At 40.7% G+C, this 15,341-nt stretch overlaps 1 protein-coding gene across 2 annotated transcripts in view; it reads left to right on the forward strand.

The window, feature by feature from the left end:
• Positions 1-15,341, forward strand: part of LOC122660774 (putative RNA methyltransferase At5g10620) — an 88,692-nt gene that overhangs the window by 14,696 nt on the left and 58,655 nt on the right. For both annotated transcript variants that reach the window (XR_006332785.1, XM_043856008.1), the window contains exon 4: positions 12,262-12,328. Coding sequence is in view for 1 of the 2 variants with exons in the window: in XM_043856008.1 (XP_043711943.1) it covers positions 12,262-12,328 (67 nt within the window). In the remaining variant the exon portion in view is untranslated. The remainder of the gene's footprint in view (positions 1-12,261; positions 12,329-15,341) is intronic.

Below are 15,341 nucleotides of genomic sequence, written 5' to 3' on the forward strand. Positions count from 1 at the left end.
ACAGAAAAAGAAAAGGGAATCGAATGGGGAAGGGAGGGAAAGATAAAAACAGAAAATTAAAATTCAAACTCACACTGGAATCCACCGGCAGTAGCTTGAATGTTTGAAGGATGAAACCACCTTCGAAGAGAGATCCTCTCAGCCGTCACGGCGTAAAGAGTCGCAGGAATCCACCCACCCTTCCACCTTGAAGTCCACAAGGATGCACACTCACATAATGTCTCTTCCTTCTAAAATCGTGGAAGGGAGAGTTCTAATCTAACTTAATTAAATTAAAACAGTAAATGTCCTAACTACCCCTACTAACTTAAAATAAAAGAATCTAACTTAAAAACAACTAATTTATTCCATATTAGCCAATAGGATATAAGAACCTATTAACCAATAGGAACACTTCACTTAAATTAGACCCATTGAACCAATTGGATGCAACCAATTCTAAACTGGTTCAATCTAAAAACAAGAAAATAAACTAAGTATGGAAAATAATAAATTCTAATCTATGGCTCCCTATTCAAACCCTAAGTTCAGGGCCTCTTCTTCTTCTTCTTCCTTCTTGGAGCTGCATCACAATCCCTTGGTGAAAAAATCAGCAACCTGATCAGTAGACTTCACAAAGGGAACACAAATCAATCCGTCTTCCAACTTCTCCTTGATAAAATGCCTGTCTACTTCAACATGCTTGGTGCAATCATGTTGTACTGGATTGTGAGCAATGCTGATTGCAGCTTTGCTGTCACAGTACAACATTATAGGAAGATGAACAGGAACACCAAGGTCTTGTAACAAGCCTTTCATCCAAAGTAACTCACAAATGCCCTGTGCCATAGCATGAAACTCTGCTTTAGCACTAGAACGAGCCACCACATTCTGCTTCTTGCTACGCCAAGTGACAAGATTGCCCCCTACAAAAGAACAATACCCAGAGATAATTTTCGATCTGCAGAACCAGCCCAGTCAACATCGGTATATGCCTCTACCCGTAGGTGACCATGAGGAGACAGAAGAATGCCTTTTCCAGGAGCTGACTTCAAGTAGTGAAGAATCCGAAGAACAACCTCCATATAAGAAGAATAGGGGTCATGCTTAAACTGACTCTCAGTACTCACAGCAACAGCAATGTCTGGACGTGTGTGTGAGAGATAAATCAGCTTCCCCACTAGTCTTTGGTACCGGCCTTTATCAACAGGTTCACCCTCCTTTTCTTTGAGACGTACAGTAGCCTCCATAGGAGTATCTGAAGGGTGACATCCTAATAAGCCAGTTTTAGAAAACAAGTTTAGGACGACTTCCTTTGGGAGAGAAAGATGCCATTAGAAGACCTGGCAACCTCAATCCCTAGAAAGTACCATAGCTTCCCTAGGTCTTTAATCTCAAACTCCTGCCCAAGAAACTTCTTCAACCGGTTGATCTCATCACCATCGTTGTGAGTAACCATAATGTCATCCACATAGACTATAAGAACAGTGAGGTTTTTTCTAGCCCTCTTTATAAAGAGAGTGTGATAAGCATTACTCTGCTTATAGCCCACAGAAATCATGGCCTTATGAAACTGACCAAACCAAGCTCTAGGTGACTGCTTCAGCCCATAAAGTGCTCGCTTCAATTTGCACCCGTTACCTTGATTACTGTCACAAGAAAACTCTGTTGGAATATCCATGTACACCTTCTCACCAAGTTCTCCATTTAGGAAGGCATTCTTCACATCCAGTTGTTGTAGATCCCATCCAAGATTGACTGCATAAGATAGCAAAACCCGAACTGTATTCAACTTTGCAACAAGAGCAAAGGTTTCCTGGTAGTCAATCCCATATGTCTGAGTGAAGCCTCTTGCAACCAGACGTGCCTTATATCGATCCACAATGCCATCAACCTTCTGTTTGACCACAAATACCCATTTACATCCCACTGGTTTTTTTCCCTGGAGGAAGATCTACAAGATCCCAAGTATTATTTTTTTTCAAGGCTCTCATTTCTTCCAACATAGCTGCTTTCCACTTTCCATCTGCATAAGCTTCCTGCCAATTTTTAGGAACAGAAACAGAAGAAAGAGAAGACACAAATGAACGAAAAAATGGAGAAAGAACTATATGAAACAAAGCGAGAAATGGGATGCAAGGTGCAAGTCCTAGTACCTTTGCGATGAGCAATAGGTAGTTCGGAAGGAGAAGTCTTACCAGGAGGAGGAGGATGAGGATTTGGATCCTGAGCCGGCAATTGGATAGGTATTGGTGCCATAGTGGATTGATGCTGCCCTCTTTTGGAGCATCTCTTTCGGTAGGTGATAACATTCGAGTTGACAATTCTCTTCTGAAATTCACTGATGGTCTTCTGGATTGGAGTCAACTCCTCCTGACTAGGAACATGACCATCATTATTTTCTATAAGCTCCCCTTGTAAAGGACTCCCTGCGGAAGAAGGGACAACAGCCAAAGTAGGCTCCAAAGTAGGCTGGACAGCAGCCAAAATAGGCTCCAAAGTAGATGGGAGAGGAGGAGCCTCAAGGGGAGGAAGCACAAACACATCTCCACTAGAACCAGAATTCTCCCCCTGAAGATGTGGGGATGGATAGTAGGAAAGACGTTCATGAAAAACGACATCCATACTGACCAAAGTACGACGGAAAGGGGGATGGTAACACTTATAACCTTTCTGGGTTGGACAGTAACCCAAGAAAACACACCGCAACCCATGAGGGTCAAGTTTACCATGAGATTTCATGTCTTTGGCATAACACACACAACCAAACACCTCGGGAGGAACCACAAAGGTGGAATTCCCATGTAAAAGTTCGGCCAGACTGCGGGAGTCAAGAACACGAAAAGGCAACTGATTAATGAGATAGGTTGCAGTGAGTATAGCATCCCCCCAATATTGGGAGGGAATATGGCAGGAAAACATCAACGCCCTGGTCACTTCCAACAAATGTCGGTTCTTCCTTTGAGCCACACCATTTTGGGCTAGGATATCGACACAGCTAGTCTGGTGAATAATCCCATTATTAGCCAAATACTTCTGAAATTGGTTTTCCTTATACTCGGTGCCATTATCACTTCTCAAAACCTTGAGATTAGCTTGAAATTGAGTTTGGATCCTTTTATGGAAATGCTGAAAACAGGAAAAAACTTGACTCTTGTTGTGCATAAGATAAACCCATGTATGCCTAGAATGACAATCAATAAAAGAAACAAACCAACGATGACCAGAATGGGAAGTTTTATGACTAGGGCCCCAAACATCAGAATGCACCAATTGAAAAAGTGAAGAACTCCTTTTATTTGAAATCGAATAAGTAGAAAGTGTCTGTTTGGCCAGAATACAAGCCTCACAAAAAAAATCGGTCTTATCACATGTTTTGGACTAAAGTAGGAAATAAAGATGCTAATATTCCTAATGGAGGGTGACCTAATCTAGAGTGCCATTAGTAAATTTCAGAAGAGACTAAGGAGTTCTGATGTGGATATGGTAACGGGGGTGGAGTGAGACAACCATCATCAAGCAGGTACAAGCATAGTTCGAAAACTCGGGTCTCGGTGGGATCTCGGTCCCTTGGAAAACCGAGACGAGTCGAGATCTCGCCGAGATTCTGCATTTGGTTTTTTTGGACTCGGACCCCAAACTCGGTGGGTTTTACACATATTTTGGGTCTGAAACTTGGTATTCAGCCTATTTCAGGCCATTTAAACACAATGGCATGCCCAGATTTCCTAAAAAACAAGTCCAAATATGAGTTTCACTTTGGACCATAGGTTGGTAGGCGACGAGTCGTACTAAAACAACCTACTCTATACATAATTTAGTAATACATAACAAATTAGCAATCAAAACATTCAATTTAGTACATATCAATCAAAACATTCAAATAAAGAGTACATTACATCAATCTTCTCTGAATTTGTTACATAAAATGTGATCGATTAATGAATTCTTCTCCATATTGATCCACAAAGAATTCCCATGTCATAGAATTGCTGAAGTATTGCGCATAGTATGACACAGCCTCCATATAAGTGTTGTCATCAACATATACCAAACTTCCTATCCTAGGGTACATGGGAGGCTGTTTGTATGAGGTGTGAGATTCACTGTTATTGTCATATTGAGTTTGAGGCGTGTATGGCTGGTTTGGGACTGGGAATATGTACCAAAACCTGACCCAGTGCTTTGATTGTCAAACTCAATTGCTGACTGCCCAAACTGACCATAGCCACTATATTCAAAACCGGTGCTCTCCTGGCCATATTCATAGCCATGATGATGCTGAGATGAATGCCATGACTGAGACTCACCTGTGAAACGCCCAAGGTCTAAGGATGTAAACGGATCGGATTCGGCTCGGATAGTGCTATATCCATATCCGTATCCGCATCCGATTAGCTTTCGGACGGATTCGGATAGTGCTAAACGGATACGGATCGGATATTTTATCCGTTTACATGTAAATATAGCTTTTTGGATGGCTATAGTCTATCTGTATCCGTATCCGTTTAGCTTTCGAACGGATTTAGATAGTGCTAAATGGATACGAACACGAATTCGGAAACGGATTTCGGCTATTCATTTACATCCCTAACAAGGTCCGCTTGCGTTTCCACATCATACTGGTACTACTCGCGCATCCCCTCATGACAATCATCATAATAACCACCACTCTGCATGCCACTACCACCACCACCATCACCACCATCACCATCACCACCACCATCATCATCACCAGGACTTCCTCCAGCAGCCTCAAAAGGTCTCGGTGACTCTGAATGTGCACGCCCCTCTTACGACATATAGTCCTCAACATCAGTACCGGTTACAGACGCAATGGTGGGGTCGGGCCTACCCCCAGGCTGATCCATATCAGGTGTACCACGATCCCTCACCCACTGGAATAGGGGATCCTCATCATCATCAGAGTCCTCCTGGAAAGTGTTGGATAGTTCAATGGGTACTTTGTCATTGGCTTTAATTCCTTCACGTATGTGCCTCATCCTTAATCTCATATTGTAGTGCACATACACAAGCTGCTCCAGTCGTTCGCTACCCAACCTGTTCCGCCTCTTTGAATGTATCAATGAGAATGTACTCTAGTTGCGCTCGCATCCGGAGGATGAACAAGTTTGTGAGAGCACTCTCACTGCTACCTTCCTCAGGTTGGGTGAACTTGTACCATAAAGCACCCATCAGTCGGCTGCATTACAAATATAGAATATTAAGAATATGTACATTCTAAAGGGATAAAATTATAATTCATAAATGTAATATCATGCCACCTACCAGGGTCTGACTTTTGTCTACCCTCCACTGTGGCTTGTCGACCGAAACTTACTGAGGCTTCTCTGAAGTATTTGATCTATTTTCATTTTAAATTTCGAACATTGTTAGAGGCATTAGTATTTGCTATTTAGTAATTACATTCATAAACTAACTACCAAAGTACCAAAGTCCCATACTCTCACCTCATCATTGCAGGTAGCTTGTATCTTTGGATTGGGCTCCAACTTCTCAATAACAGCTTGAACTCCCACTAACAAATATGTGTCTAGCCCAAGATCATGGGAGTACTGATACTTTGGATTCAAATAATATGCTGGTAAAGTAGATACCACAAATATAATTTGTTAGTGACTTAATGCCTTTGGGTTTTGAATATGTAAATGTAAAAAAGTTTTAACATTTAAAGTGTAAAGTATGTTGAACTCACCAGCTTTATGCAATGGATGACTGAAGTGCTTTTTCCACCGCTCATCAATGATGTTAATGTAGGACTTTGCACTTCGAGGTATAGCAGCTCTAACCATTTCCTTCTTTTTTTGAATGGCAGCATAAATGTGGGCCAAGGTAGGTTTCTTCTCTGTATTAACCATCCTCAGTACTGCCACCACTGACTCTAATATGGCAACCACTTTATGTAAGTCCTTCCAGAATCTGTCACTTGCAATGGTCTGTTGTCCTGCTCTCCCTTCTTCTGACCTGGAACCTTGCCAACCAAACCAATGTTCACTTGCAAACATAGACCTCTGACCTATCACCTTCGTTTGAAAGCTCTTCAATACAATGTAACTGGTGGCAAATTGAGTGATACCAGGCCTCACTAAATCTTTATTGCATTTTTCTCCCTCAACATGGCTAAAGCATAACCATGGTTATATACAAAATTTGTCACTTGTCTTGCCCTGTTTACCACACCCGCCACCAAAGTTTTTTTCCCTATATCCTTCAGCATTAAACCAATGGAATGTGCTGCACATGGAGTCCAAAAGAGCCGGATCCTCTTATTCTTCTTATTCATTAACTTCTCTCCAGCCTTTTTAAAGTTAGAACCGTTATTTGTCACAATTTGGATAACGTTCTTTGCTCCTACCTCGTCCACCACTTGCTTCAACTCCTTATACAAGTATGATGCATCCTTTACATGCTTTGATGCATCGACAGACTTCAAGAATACAGTCTTCCCATTGCAACTCACCATTGAATTTATAATGGACAGTCTAGTAGGTCCAGTCCAACTATCAGCCATAAGAGTAATCCCATACGTCTCCCACATTGGCTTCAAACCATCAATGTACTCTTTCAGCTTCTGTACCTCCTGAGGCAAATATACATTATATAATTTATGGGGTGAAGGCCCCTTCCATCCTAGGCCATCCTTCCCTGTAGCGTCAAGGAATGCATTATAGTATGTTCCTTGTGCTACATTAGCTGGAATGCCATTGTATAGCATGAACTTGCTGAAGACTTTCCATGCTTCCTCTTGTTTACCACCATACATTTGCGGGATGGTTGGTTGGTAGGCATCTTGTTGCCTAAAAATTGTTGGATCCTGCTAAAAAATGGGATCTGGAGAATGTGCTCGTGGTCGGGATGGGGGTCGTGGTATATTTCTTGTCTCAGTGCTCCTCCTCTCATCTTCTTGCATTGGTGCAGCTGAGCCAGATCCACCAGCTCCTCTTGCCTGCTCATATCTTCTTACATTCTCAAAATGCAAACTTTGTCTACTCTCTGCCAAAGTCTGCTGGTAAATTCTCCATTCAGCCTCTGATTGAAACTCACCAGGTGGAGACCTAAATTCAGTATCATCTCCTCTACGGACCTCTACACCAGGCCTCTCTAGTACTGCCTCATCAAACTGTTGTTGTCTTCTTTCCCTCTCAGTTTTTTTTATTCTTCCTCCTCTCAAGTGTTGTGCCATAGCCAGTTTCACTTGGGTCGGAACATTTGGGCATGAGGCAACATCCTTGCCTGTACTAGACAAATGTTGCTTTAACCTGGTGGCTCCTCTAGATAGCAACTTTCCACAATAATTGCATTTGGACTTCTTTTTGTCTTCGGACATTGGGACTCCATGTTGCCATGCTATATCAGACATTGTATACAAAATATCTTATATTTTACACTGTTATATAAAAAAGCATGTATTAATAACTATTAAAGATTTAAAGTAATGTATTCAAGACTTAAAGTATTCTATTCATAACTGTTAAACATAATGTCAAGCTACTAGAACAATCAAATAACTATCTTTTATTTATCCCCTTACCCTAGTATTTATTTCTTAATTAAAAATAATATTTAGAATTTTTATTAAAAATATTTATACCTTAAAGTATAAGAAAAATATAATGTGATGATGTATTTGATACCATTTGAAGTTGAACATTATGTACATATGTTGTGCATAATTTTCCATAAACAACAAGTATTTTTCCTTAATATTATATATATATTTTTAATTTTAATAATATTTTTATTAATTCTGAAAAATAAAATAATTTTTTTAATGGGTGAAAATAAAAAACTGATCCATGAGGCTGTAGAGCATCCAAAGTTGTTCAACATATATGAAAATCATTTCCAAACAATCACTATTCATCCTAATTTTTCAATTTTTTTTTCAAATAAATCATTTATTTTTGCAGAGATTATAATAAAAAAAATAATAGCAGAAAAATAATTCAGACTCTATCATGTGATAGATCGGCCAAAGTTGTTCAACATATATGAAAATCATTGCCAACCAATCACTATTCATCATATTTTTTTCAATTTTTTTTCAAAAAAATCATTGATTTTTGCAGAAATTATAATAAAAAAAATAATAATAGAAAAATAATTCGGACTCCATCAAGTGATAGATCGGCCAAAGTTGTTTAACATATCTCAAAATCACATGAATGTATCAAGGATTGCACAAATTTTGTTGAAAAAAATAGATTTGGGGAAAAGAGGGAATACCTTTGAAAAATCTTCAAATATGTGATGATTCTTGCAATATTGGAATTGAATCTTCAATTTAGTAGTTGAATCACACTTGAAACCATGCAATCCATTCAAAATTTGAAGCCAAGAAGAAGAAAATGGAGTTTGGAGCTTTTTTTTTCAAAGTTTTAGCCTTAAGGACAGAACTCGCCGAGATATGCGAGTTTTGTCCATGGTTAGGTGTTATTATTTTAGGTAGATGGGTCATAATGGGTAAACAAAATGGGTCAAACCGATATCCGAAAAGCGAGAAATTGCAGTTTTAGAATGCATAGAAGGTATCGTCTCGGGTTTTTGAAATACCGAGAAACTCGGCGTTTCTCGATCCATACAAGCCACCATGCATTTTACCCAATCCAATTGTCTTCTTAGAGGCCAGATCCTGAAACATACAATGGGAAGGAAAAAAAAGTCACTTTACAGTTAAAATCACGAGTAAGACTACTAATGGAAAGAAGGTTAGTAGTAAAATTACGAATATGCAAAACCGAAGACAAAGTAAGGGAGGAAGTGCAGTTGATGATTCCTTTTCTAGATATGGAGGAAAGGGAACCATCAGCCACTTTGACCTTGTCTTTCCCAGAAGTAGGAGAATACCGATGGAATAGACTAGAGGAACCGGTCATGTGATCTGTAGCCCCAGAATCTATGATCTAAGGATGGGAAGCTACAGAAACACAATGACCACCAAATGGAATACCTGACCTGGCAAAGTGTGAACCTGAAGGAGCAAAAGAGGTGGCAGGAGCTGATGTAGTAGAGGCAGCAGCAGCGGAAGACCTTAGCATTCGTAGGAAAGCTTGTAGATCATCCTGGGATAGACCAGTGTCAGTAGCCGGGGCTGTAGGAACAGATTCAGAGTGGTTTGCCTTACTTTTTGTCTTCTTCTTGGCAGCCCTTTTAGCCTCAAAGTCAGCTGGCTTCCCGTGAAGCTTCCAACACTTCTCTTTAGTGTGGTAAGGCTTGTGACAATGCTCACAAGTAACAGTCCCTATAGTAGAATCACCAAGAGAAACATGTCTGACAGGTGCAGGGGTAGCCTGGGCAGCAGACTGGAGGGCTGATCTGTCAGTAACCGGAGGGTGAAGCATAGCAGCCCGACGGTTCTCTTCAGAGGAGGCCAAAGCATATGATTGTTCAAGTGTGGGAAAAGGGGAATGACCCAATACTTGAACACGAATCTGGTCATACTCCATGTTCAAACCAGTCAAAAAATCATACACCCTGGTTTTGTCCAGATGCTTCTTATATGCAGTGATATCAGCAGTTGTAGTGGGATGGTAATCAGAAAAATGGTCTAGTTGCTGCCAGAGACTACGCAAAATAGCATAGTATTTGGAGACAAATAACTCCCCCTAAGTAGTATTATTGGCCTTCTTTCGAAGTTCATACACTTATGCATCATTACCGAGCTGGCCATTTGTCTCCTTGCAAGTAGACCAAATCTGATGGGCTGTATCAAGGAGAAGAAAACCATTGGTAAGGTTTGATTGCTTTGAGCCAATCAAATAGGACATAAGTATACCATTGTTGGAGATCCATTTGGTCAAGAGAGTGCCAGGAGCAGTCGGCATGGTGATAGTATCTTCACTATGGCCAGTAAGCCCGCGGCGAGCAATAGCAAAGTATGCCGAACGAGACCAGATCAAATAATTGCTCCTATCCAGTTTGATAGGATTAGGGAGGAGATCACGGGTGTCATTCCTACCAAGTCCATCAGCAGCAAAGGTGCCAGTAGAGACTTCAGAGTCACCCATAATGCAGCCAAAAAACCCAAATCGCAGAGGAGGACTGTGGTGATAAGAAGCCCAAGAAATCCTTCTAATTAAAGGCTGAAAATTGGAGGAGAATCCCCTTTCAATGTGAGAATATGTGTCTCCAAAAATCAGCAGTAGCAGACAAGTGTAGCCCCTAGATCGATTTTTTCAGGGTTTTGGAAAAAAACCCTATTTGGCTGAAATCAATATAGGGAAGATTAGGCCCAAAAACTGAATTGTTGAGACTCAAATTGGAGTCAAATCTGTTTTTATAAGTGGAGAACCGGCCTTCAAAAAATCAGCACCAACAGAGGCTCAAAACCCTGAGATCGATTTTTTCAGGGTTTTGAAAAAAACCCTGATTTTGTTGAGATCGATGTAGGGAGAGAAGCCTGCAAAAAAACACTGGATTGAGTTGAAACTTGGCTCGAGTGTGGGTCTAGAAGAGACTGAGCACTCTTCCAAATATCAGCCCCAACAGAGGACAGCAGCTCCTAGATCGATATTTGTCAGGGTTTTGAAAAAAAACCCTGTTTTTGGAGAAATCGATCTAAGAGGTCTTCAAGGCAGATCTGAGATAGAAAAAGTATTCAACAAAGGAGCCTGCTGCAGTTCTTGATCTTCAATAAGGGAGATTGGTTCCTTATACATGAGGTGGAATCAATCAAATATGTGAAACTTCAAATATCGCAGCCAAGGTGTTGTTGATATCGAACATATTTATTTAACCATGGAATGAGGTGAGAAAGGGCAGCAGCTGGATCTATGGATCACCTCAGCAGTGCTGCCCTATTGAAGAATAGAAAACAAAAGAAGAAAAGAGAGAAGAGAAGAGGAGATCGAGAGAGAGAGAGAGAGAGATAGAGAGAGAGACGAGAAAGAAAAAGCTGAAATTAGAAGGTAAGGGACCCTAATTTGAAACCTGCTCTGATGCCATGTTAACAGAGTTAGAATTAGAGTAAGGCTTGGATGATTAATGATCACCCCAAGCTCTTTATTTATATTATTGAAAATAGAGGACAGAATTATAAGTAAGCAATGTGGGACTAAAACCCACATAATAGAAACAAGAATATGTCCAGAATACCCCTAAGGTTCTAACATGTAGCTTACCAGAGGATGATGATATTGCGATTACAGCCAACTGGGATTAGCATATATGAAAAGAGAGCTCCAACTAGGTCTAGTATGGGCGGCGCCCGGGGGGGGGGGGGAGAAGGAAAGAAGAACCTGGTCAGCTACGATGTGGTGGTCGTAGAAATTATGAAGGAACTGAAATTTGGTTTGCAGAAAAATGCTATTACTTTGTAAAATAAAGCATTGAATATCCATAGCAAGCCTTGAAAAAGGTAATTGGCTCTAGTGAAATTCTGTTGAAAAAAAATACTACGACTTATATTCCCTGGTGAAGCTCTCTTGGTTCCTTTATCCTGAACATAAATACTGATTAAGATATAGCAATCGAATGACTCTTAGCTTTGATAATATCAGCAATATTAAAAAGCAAAACAACTGGCCTTCGAAGTCTTTGAAGACGAATAAATAATTATCTTCTACCTTCCTGTAATTATGAACCTTGCGCATAGAGGAGCTAAAACTATAGTTCGAGGTTTCGGTTGAAACTTGCACATTTTATATGCAAGTTTTAATGTTTGGTTTCGGGTGTCCAATGGACAAATTAAGTCCTGAAACTTGTAGGACACCCTATAATAGGCCATAGTGGAACCCTTAGATTTTAAAAAATCACACCGAAAATGGTAGTTTAGCTGTAATCAAATCAGCTCTGAAAGTCTTTTAAATCCTTAGAGTTGAAAGGTGAATTGACTAACTGGACTGATACTAAGATCAAGGTCGTAGTAAATTGTATAATTTTCTATTTTTTTTTCTTTTCTTCTGTGTGTGTGTGTATCCTATATACTTCTGTTCCACCATCTATTCCTACATTTCACATCTAAACAAAGAAAAGTAGAAAACATACCCACCGCCATAATACAGTACTCCTTCATTGGTATGTCTGATCTACCTACTTTTTGTTACCTGATGGAATAGTCTGGTAGCTATTTATCCTTTTAGATGCTAGTTTGTATGTGAGATTTGCTCTTTTACCTTGACAAGGAATTAATGACGAGATAATTTATTTGTTTAGAAACACAAAATAAACATTGGAGGGTTTCACTGGAATTCTCTTATTTGTTGTGATATTTTTATATATTTTCTCATCATTTCTCTCTTAATCTGCTTTTACTTCATGCAGTGATGTGAAGGCTCAGGTTGAACGGGAAGACATGGCTGTCATGCAGCACATAAAGTCCGAAGATTGGGTATAATCTTAAATCCACTTTGTAGATTTTCTTATTAATGATTTTTTAATGTTAATTTCATGACTTATCTGTGCGTTGGAGAGCATTCCAATTTCTCCAATAAAGAAGAACACGAGATAGAAGGCCAAACCTTTGGTCCTCTGATGTAGAATGGTCTGAGGCACTCCTGTGACATGATTCTCATGTGAATGGATATGGGGACCCACCATTGGATGGATCCCAGAAATTGCTTGAGTAAAGAAAATCAGTCTTTTCTTGTGATTGCAGCTGTATATTTCCACTGCACGTTGTGGGGGACTTAGGATTGTGCAGTAGTTCTGATTTTTGGTCTAGGCAATCTTGAGGTTGGCATTGTTCAGTGATAGATCCGGATCCTCTGAACCCAAGACACTAGGCATTTATAAACACCCCAGACCTGTCTTATGGGTCTTGTGACAGAAGGCCCAAGTCATTAGTCCCTTCCGAATTAAAATGCTATCAGGCATTCCCAAACGATGAGAAAAGCATACCTGAGAGTCCCTGTCTGCCTCCTCCCTGAGTGTCGTCCCCCTTGGCTGGCCTCCTTGGTGTGATGCCGCCATCTCACAAGCATGGTCCGAAAACTCGGGTATCAAAGCCAACTCGGCCCACGAAAAAACCGAGTTGGGTTGAGATCTTTGCCAGTTTTTGCAATTTTTTTTTTGTTTGACTCGGAGGCCCATCTCGGTGGATTTTAGGGCTCTGTTGGGTCTGAAAATTGGTACACAGCCTATTTTAGGCCATTTAAAGTTGCAAAAACAAAGTCCAAATATGACTTACATCGGACCCTTAGTTGCTAGGTGGCGACGTATTAAAATAGCATAATAGATACATTAATGACATAATTTATGTACATAGAACTCAAACAAAACATTCAATTAATAGGAAACAAGTTAATAAGCATTATAAATGTTTAAGTTACAAGTTACAACTTCATCACATAAAATGAGATTGAATGGCATATTCATTCCCTATTTGTCCCACATAGTCTTCCCATGACATATTGTTGCTAAACTGTTGTGTATAGTCTTCCACAGCATTCATATAAGAGTTCTCATCCACATATGCCAACATCCCTAACCTAGGGTATAGCTGTTCCACAGTGGAGTTAGACCGTTGCCATGAAGGATGAGATGCACCGCTTATGCTACTGTTATATTGAGGAATGCCTGGGACTTGGAATGTGGACGGATCGATGGACCCAATGCTGTACCCAATGCCAGACTCACTACTTTGATAGTCATACGCATGTGTTGGCTGCCCAAACTGACCATAGGAACTATATTCAGAACCGGTGCTCTGCTGGCCATAATCATACTCATAATGAGGTTGATATGATTGCCACGGCTGATGTTGACTACCAGTATCCATACTCATGCTTCCAAAACTTGCTACCATGGTGTTCATACGCGTGTCATCATACTGAGGTTGGTTCTGTTTGTGACCCGTCCTTCTCTTGTAAGTTTTGCTGTGGCCACCATGGTCTTGATCTTGTGTGGCATGTGTAAACTGAGACTCACCTGTGAAACGCACGGGGTCCTGCTGTGTTCCCACTTCTTGCTGGTATTGGTCGCGCATCCCCTCATGACGATCATCATAATAACCACTAGCAGGCATGCCACCACCAGTACCACCACCACGTCTACCACCACCACCACCACCAGCAGGAGGGTCATCACCACCAGCAGGGTCATCACCATCACCATCATCACCATCATCATCATCATCAGGAGGAGATCCTGTTGCAGCCTCAAATGGTCTCTGTGACTGAGAATGTGCATGCCCCTCTTGCGACATATAGTCCTCAACATCTGTGCCGGTTACGGACGCAATAGTGGAGTCAGGCCTACCTCCAGGCTCATCCATCTCTGGTGCACCATGATCCCTCACCCACTGGAATAGGGGATCCTCATCCTCATTAGAGTCCTCCTGGAATATGTTGGCTAGCTCGATGGGCTCTTTGTCATTCTTCTCAAATTCTTCATGTATGTGCCTCATCCTTAGTCTCATATTATAATGCACATACACCAGTTGCTCTAGTCGTTGACTACCCAATCTGCTCTGCCTCTTTGAGTGTATCAAGGCGAATGTACTCCAGTTGCGCTTGCTGCCAGAGGATGAACAGGTTTGTGACAGCACTTTGATTGCTACCTTCCTCAGGTTGGGTGAACTTGTACCATACAGCACCCACCAGTCAGCTGCATTATAAACAAAGAATATTAAGAATATGTGAATTGTAAAGGGATAAAATTATAAGTCATATGTAAAATCATGCCACATTGCCACCTATCAGGGTCTGACTTTTGTCTACCCTCCACTGTAGATTTTCGATCGAAACTTGCTGAGGCCTCTCTGAAGGCCTTGATCTATTTACATTTGAAATTTGAAACAGTGTTAGAGGCATCAGTATTTGCTATTTAGTAATTACATTCCTTTACTGACTAGCAAAATACCAAAGTCCCATAGTCTCACCTCATCATTGCGGTCAGATTGTGTCTTGGGATTGACCTCCAACTTCTCAATAACGACTTCAATCGCCATAACAAATCCGTGTCCAGCCCAAGATCATGCGAGTACTGGTACTTTGGATTCAAATAGTATGCTAGTAAAGGGGAAACCACAAATATAAGTTGTTAGTGACTTAATACTTTAGAGGTTTGAATATGTAAATGTAAAAACTCACATAAAGTGTATAGATGTTGAAGTGTTGAACTCACCAGCTTTATGCAAGGGATGACTCAAGTGCTTCTCCCATTGCTCATCAATGATGTTAATGTATGAGCGAGCACTTCGGGGTATTGCAGCTCGGACCATTTCCTTCAGCTTTTGCAGGGCAGCATATATGTGGGGCAAGGTAGGCTTCTTCTCAGTGTCAACCATCCTTAGTACTGCCACCATTGGTTCTAATATGGCAACAACTTTATACAAGTCATTCCAAAATCCATTACTTGCAATGGTCTCTTGTGCTGCCTTCCCTTCTTGTGTCCTAGAGCCT

This window comes from Telopea speciosissima, chromosome 5 (genome assembly GCF_018873765.1).
Source record: "Telopea speciosissima isolate NSW1024214 ecotype Mountain lineage chromosome 5, Tspe_v1, whole genome shotgun sequence".
Lineage (NCBI taxonomy): Eukaryota > Viridiplantae > Streptophyta > Magnoliopsida > Proteales > Proteaceae > Telopea > Telopea speciosissima.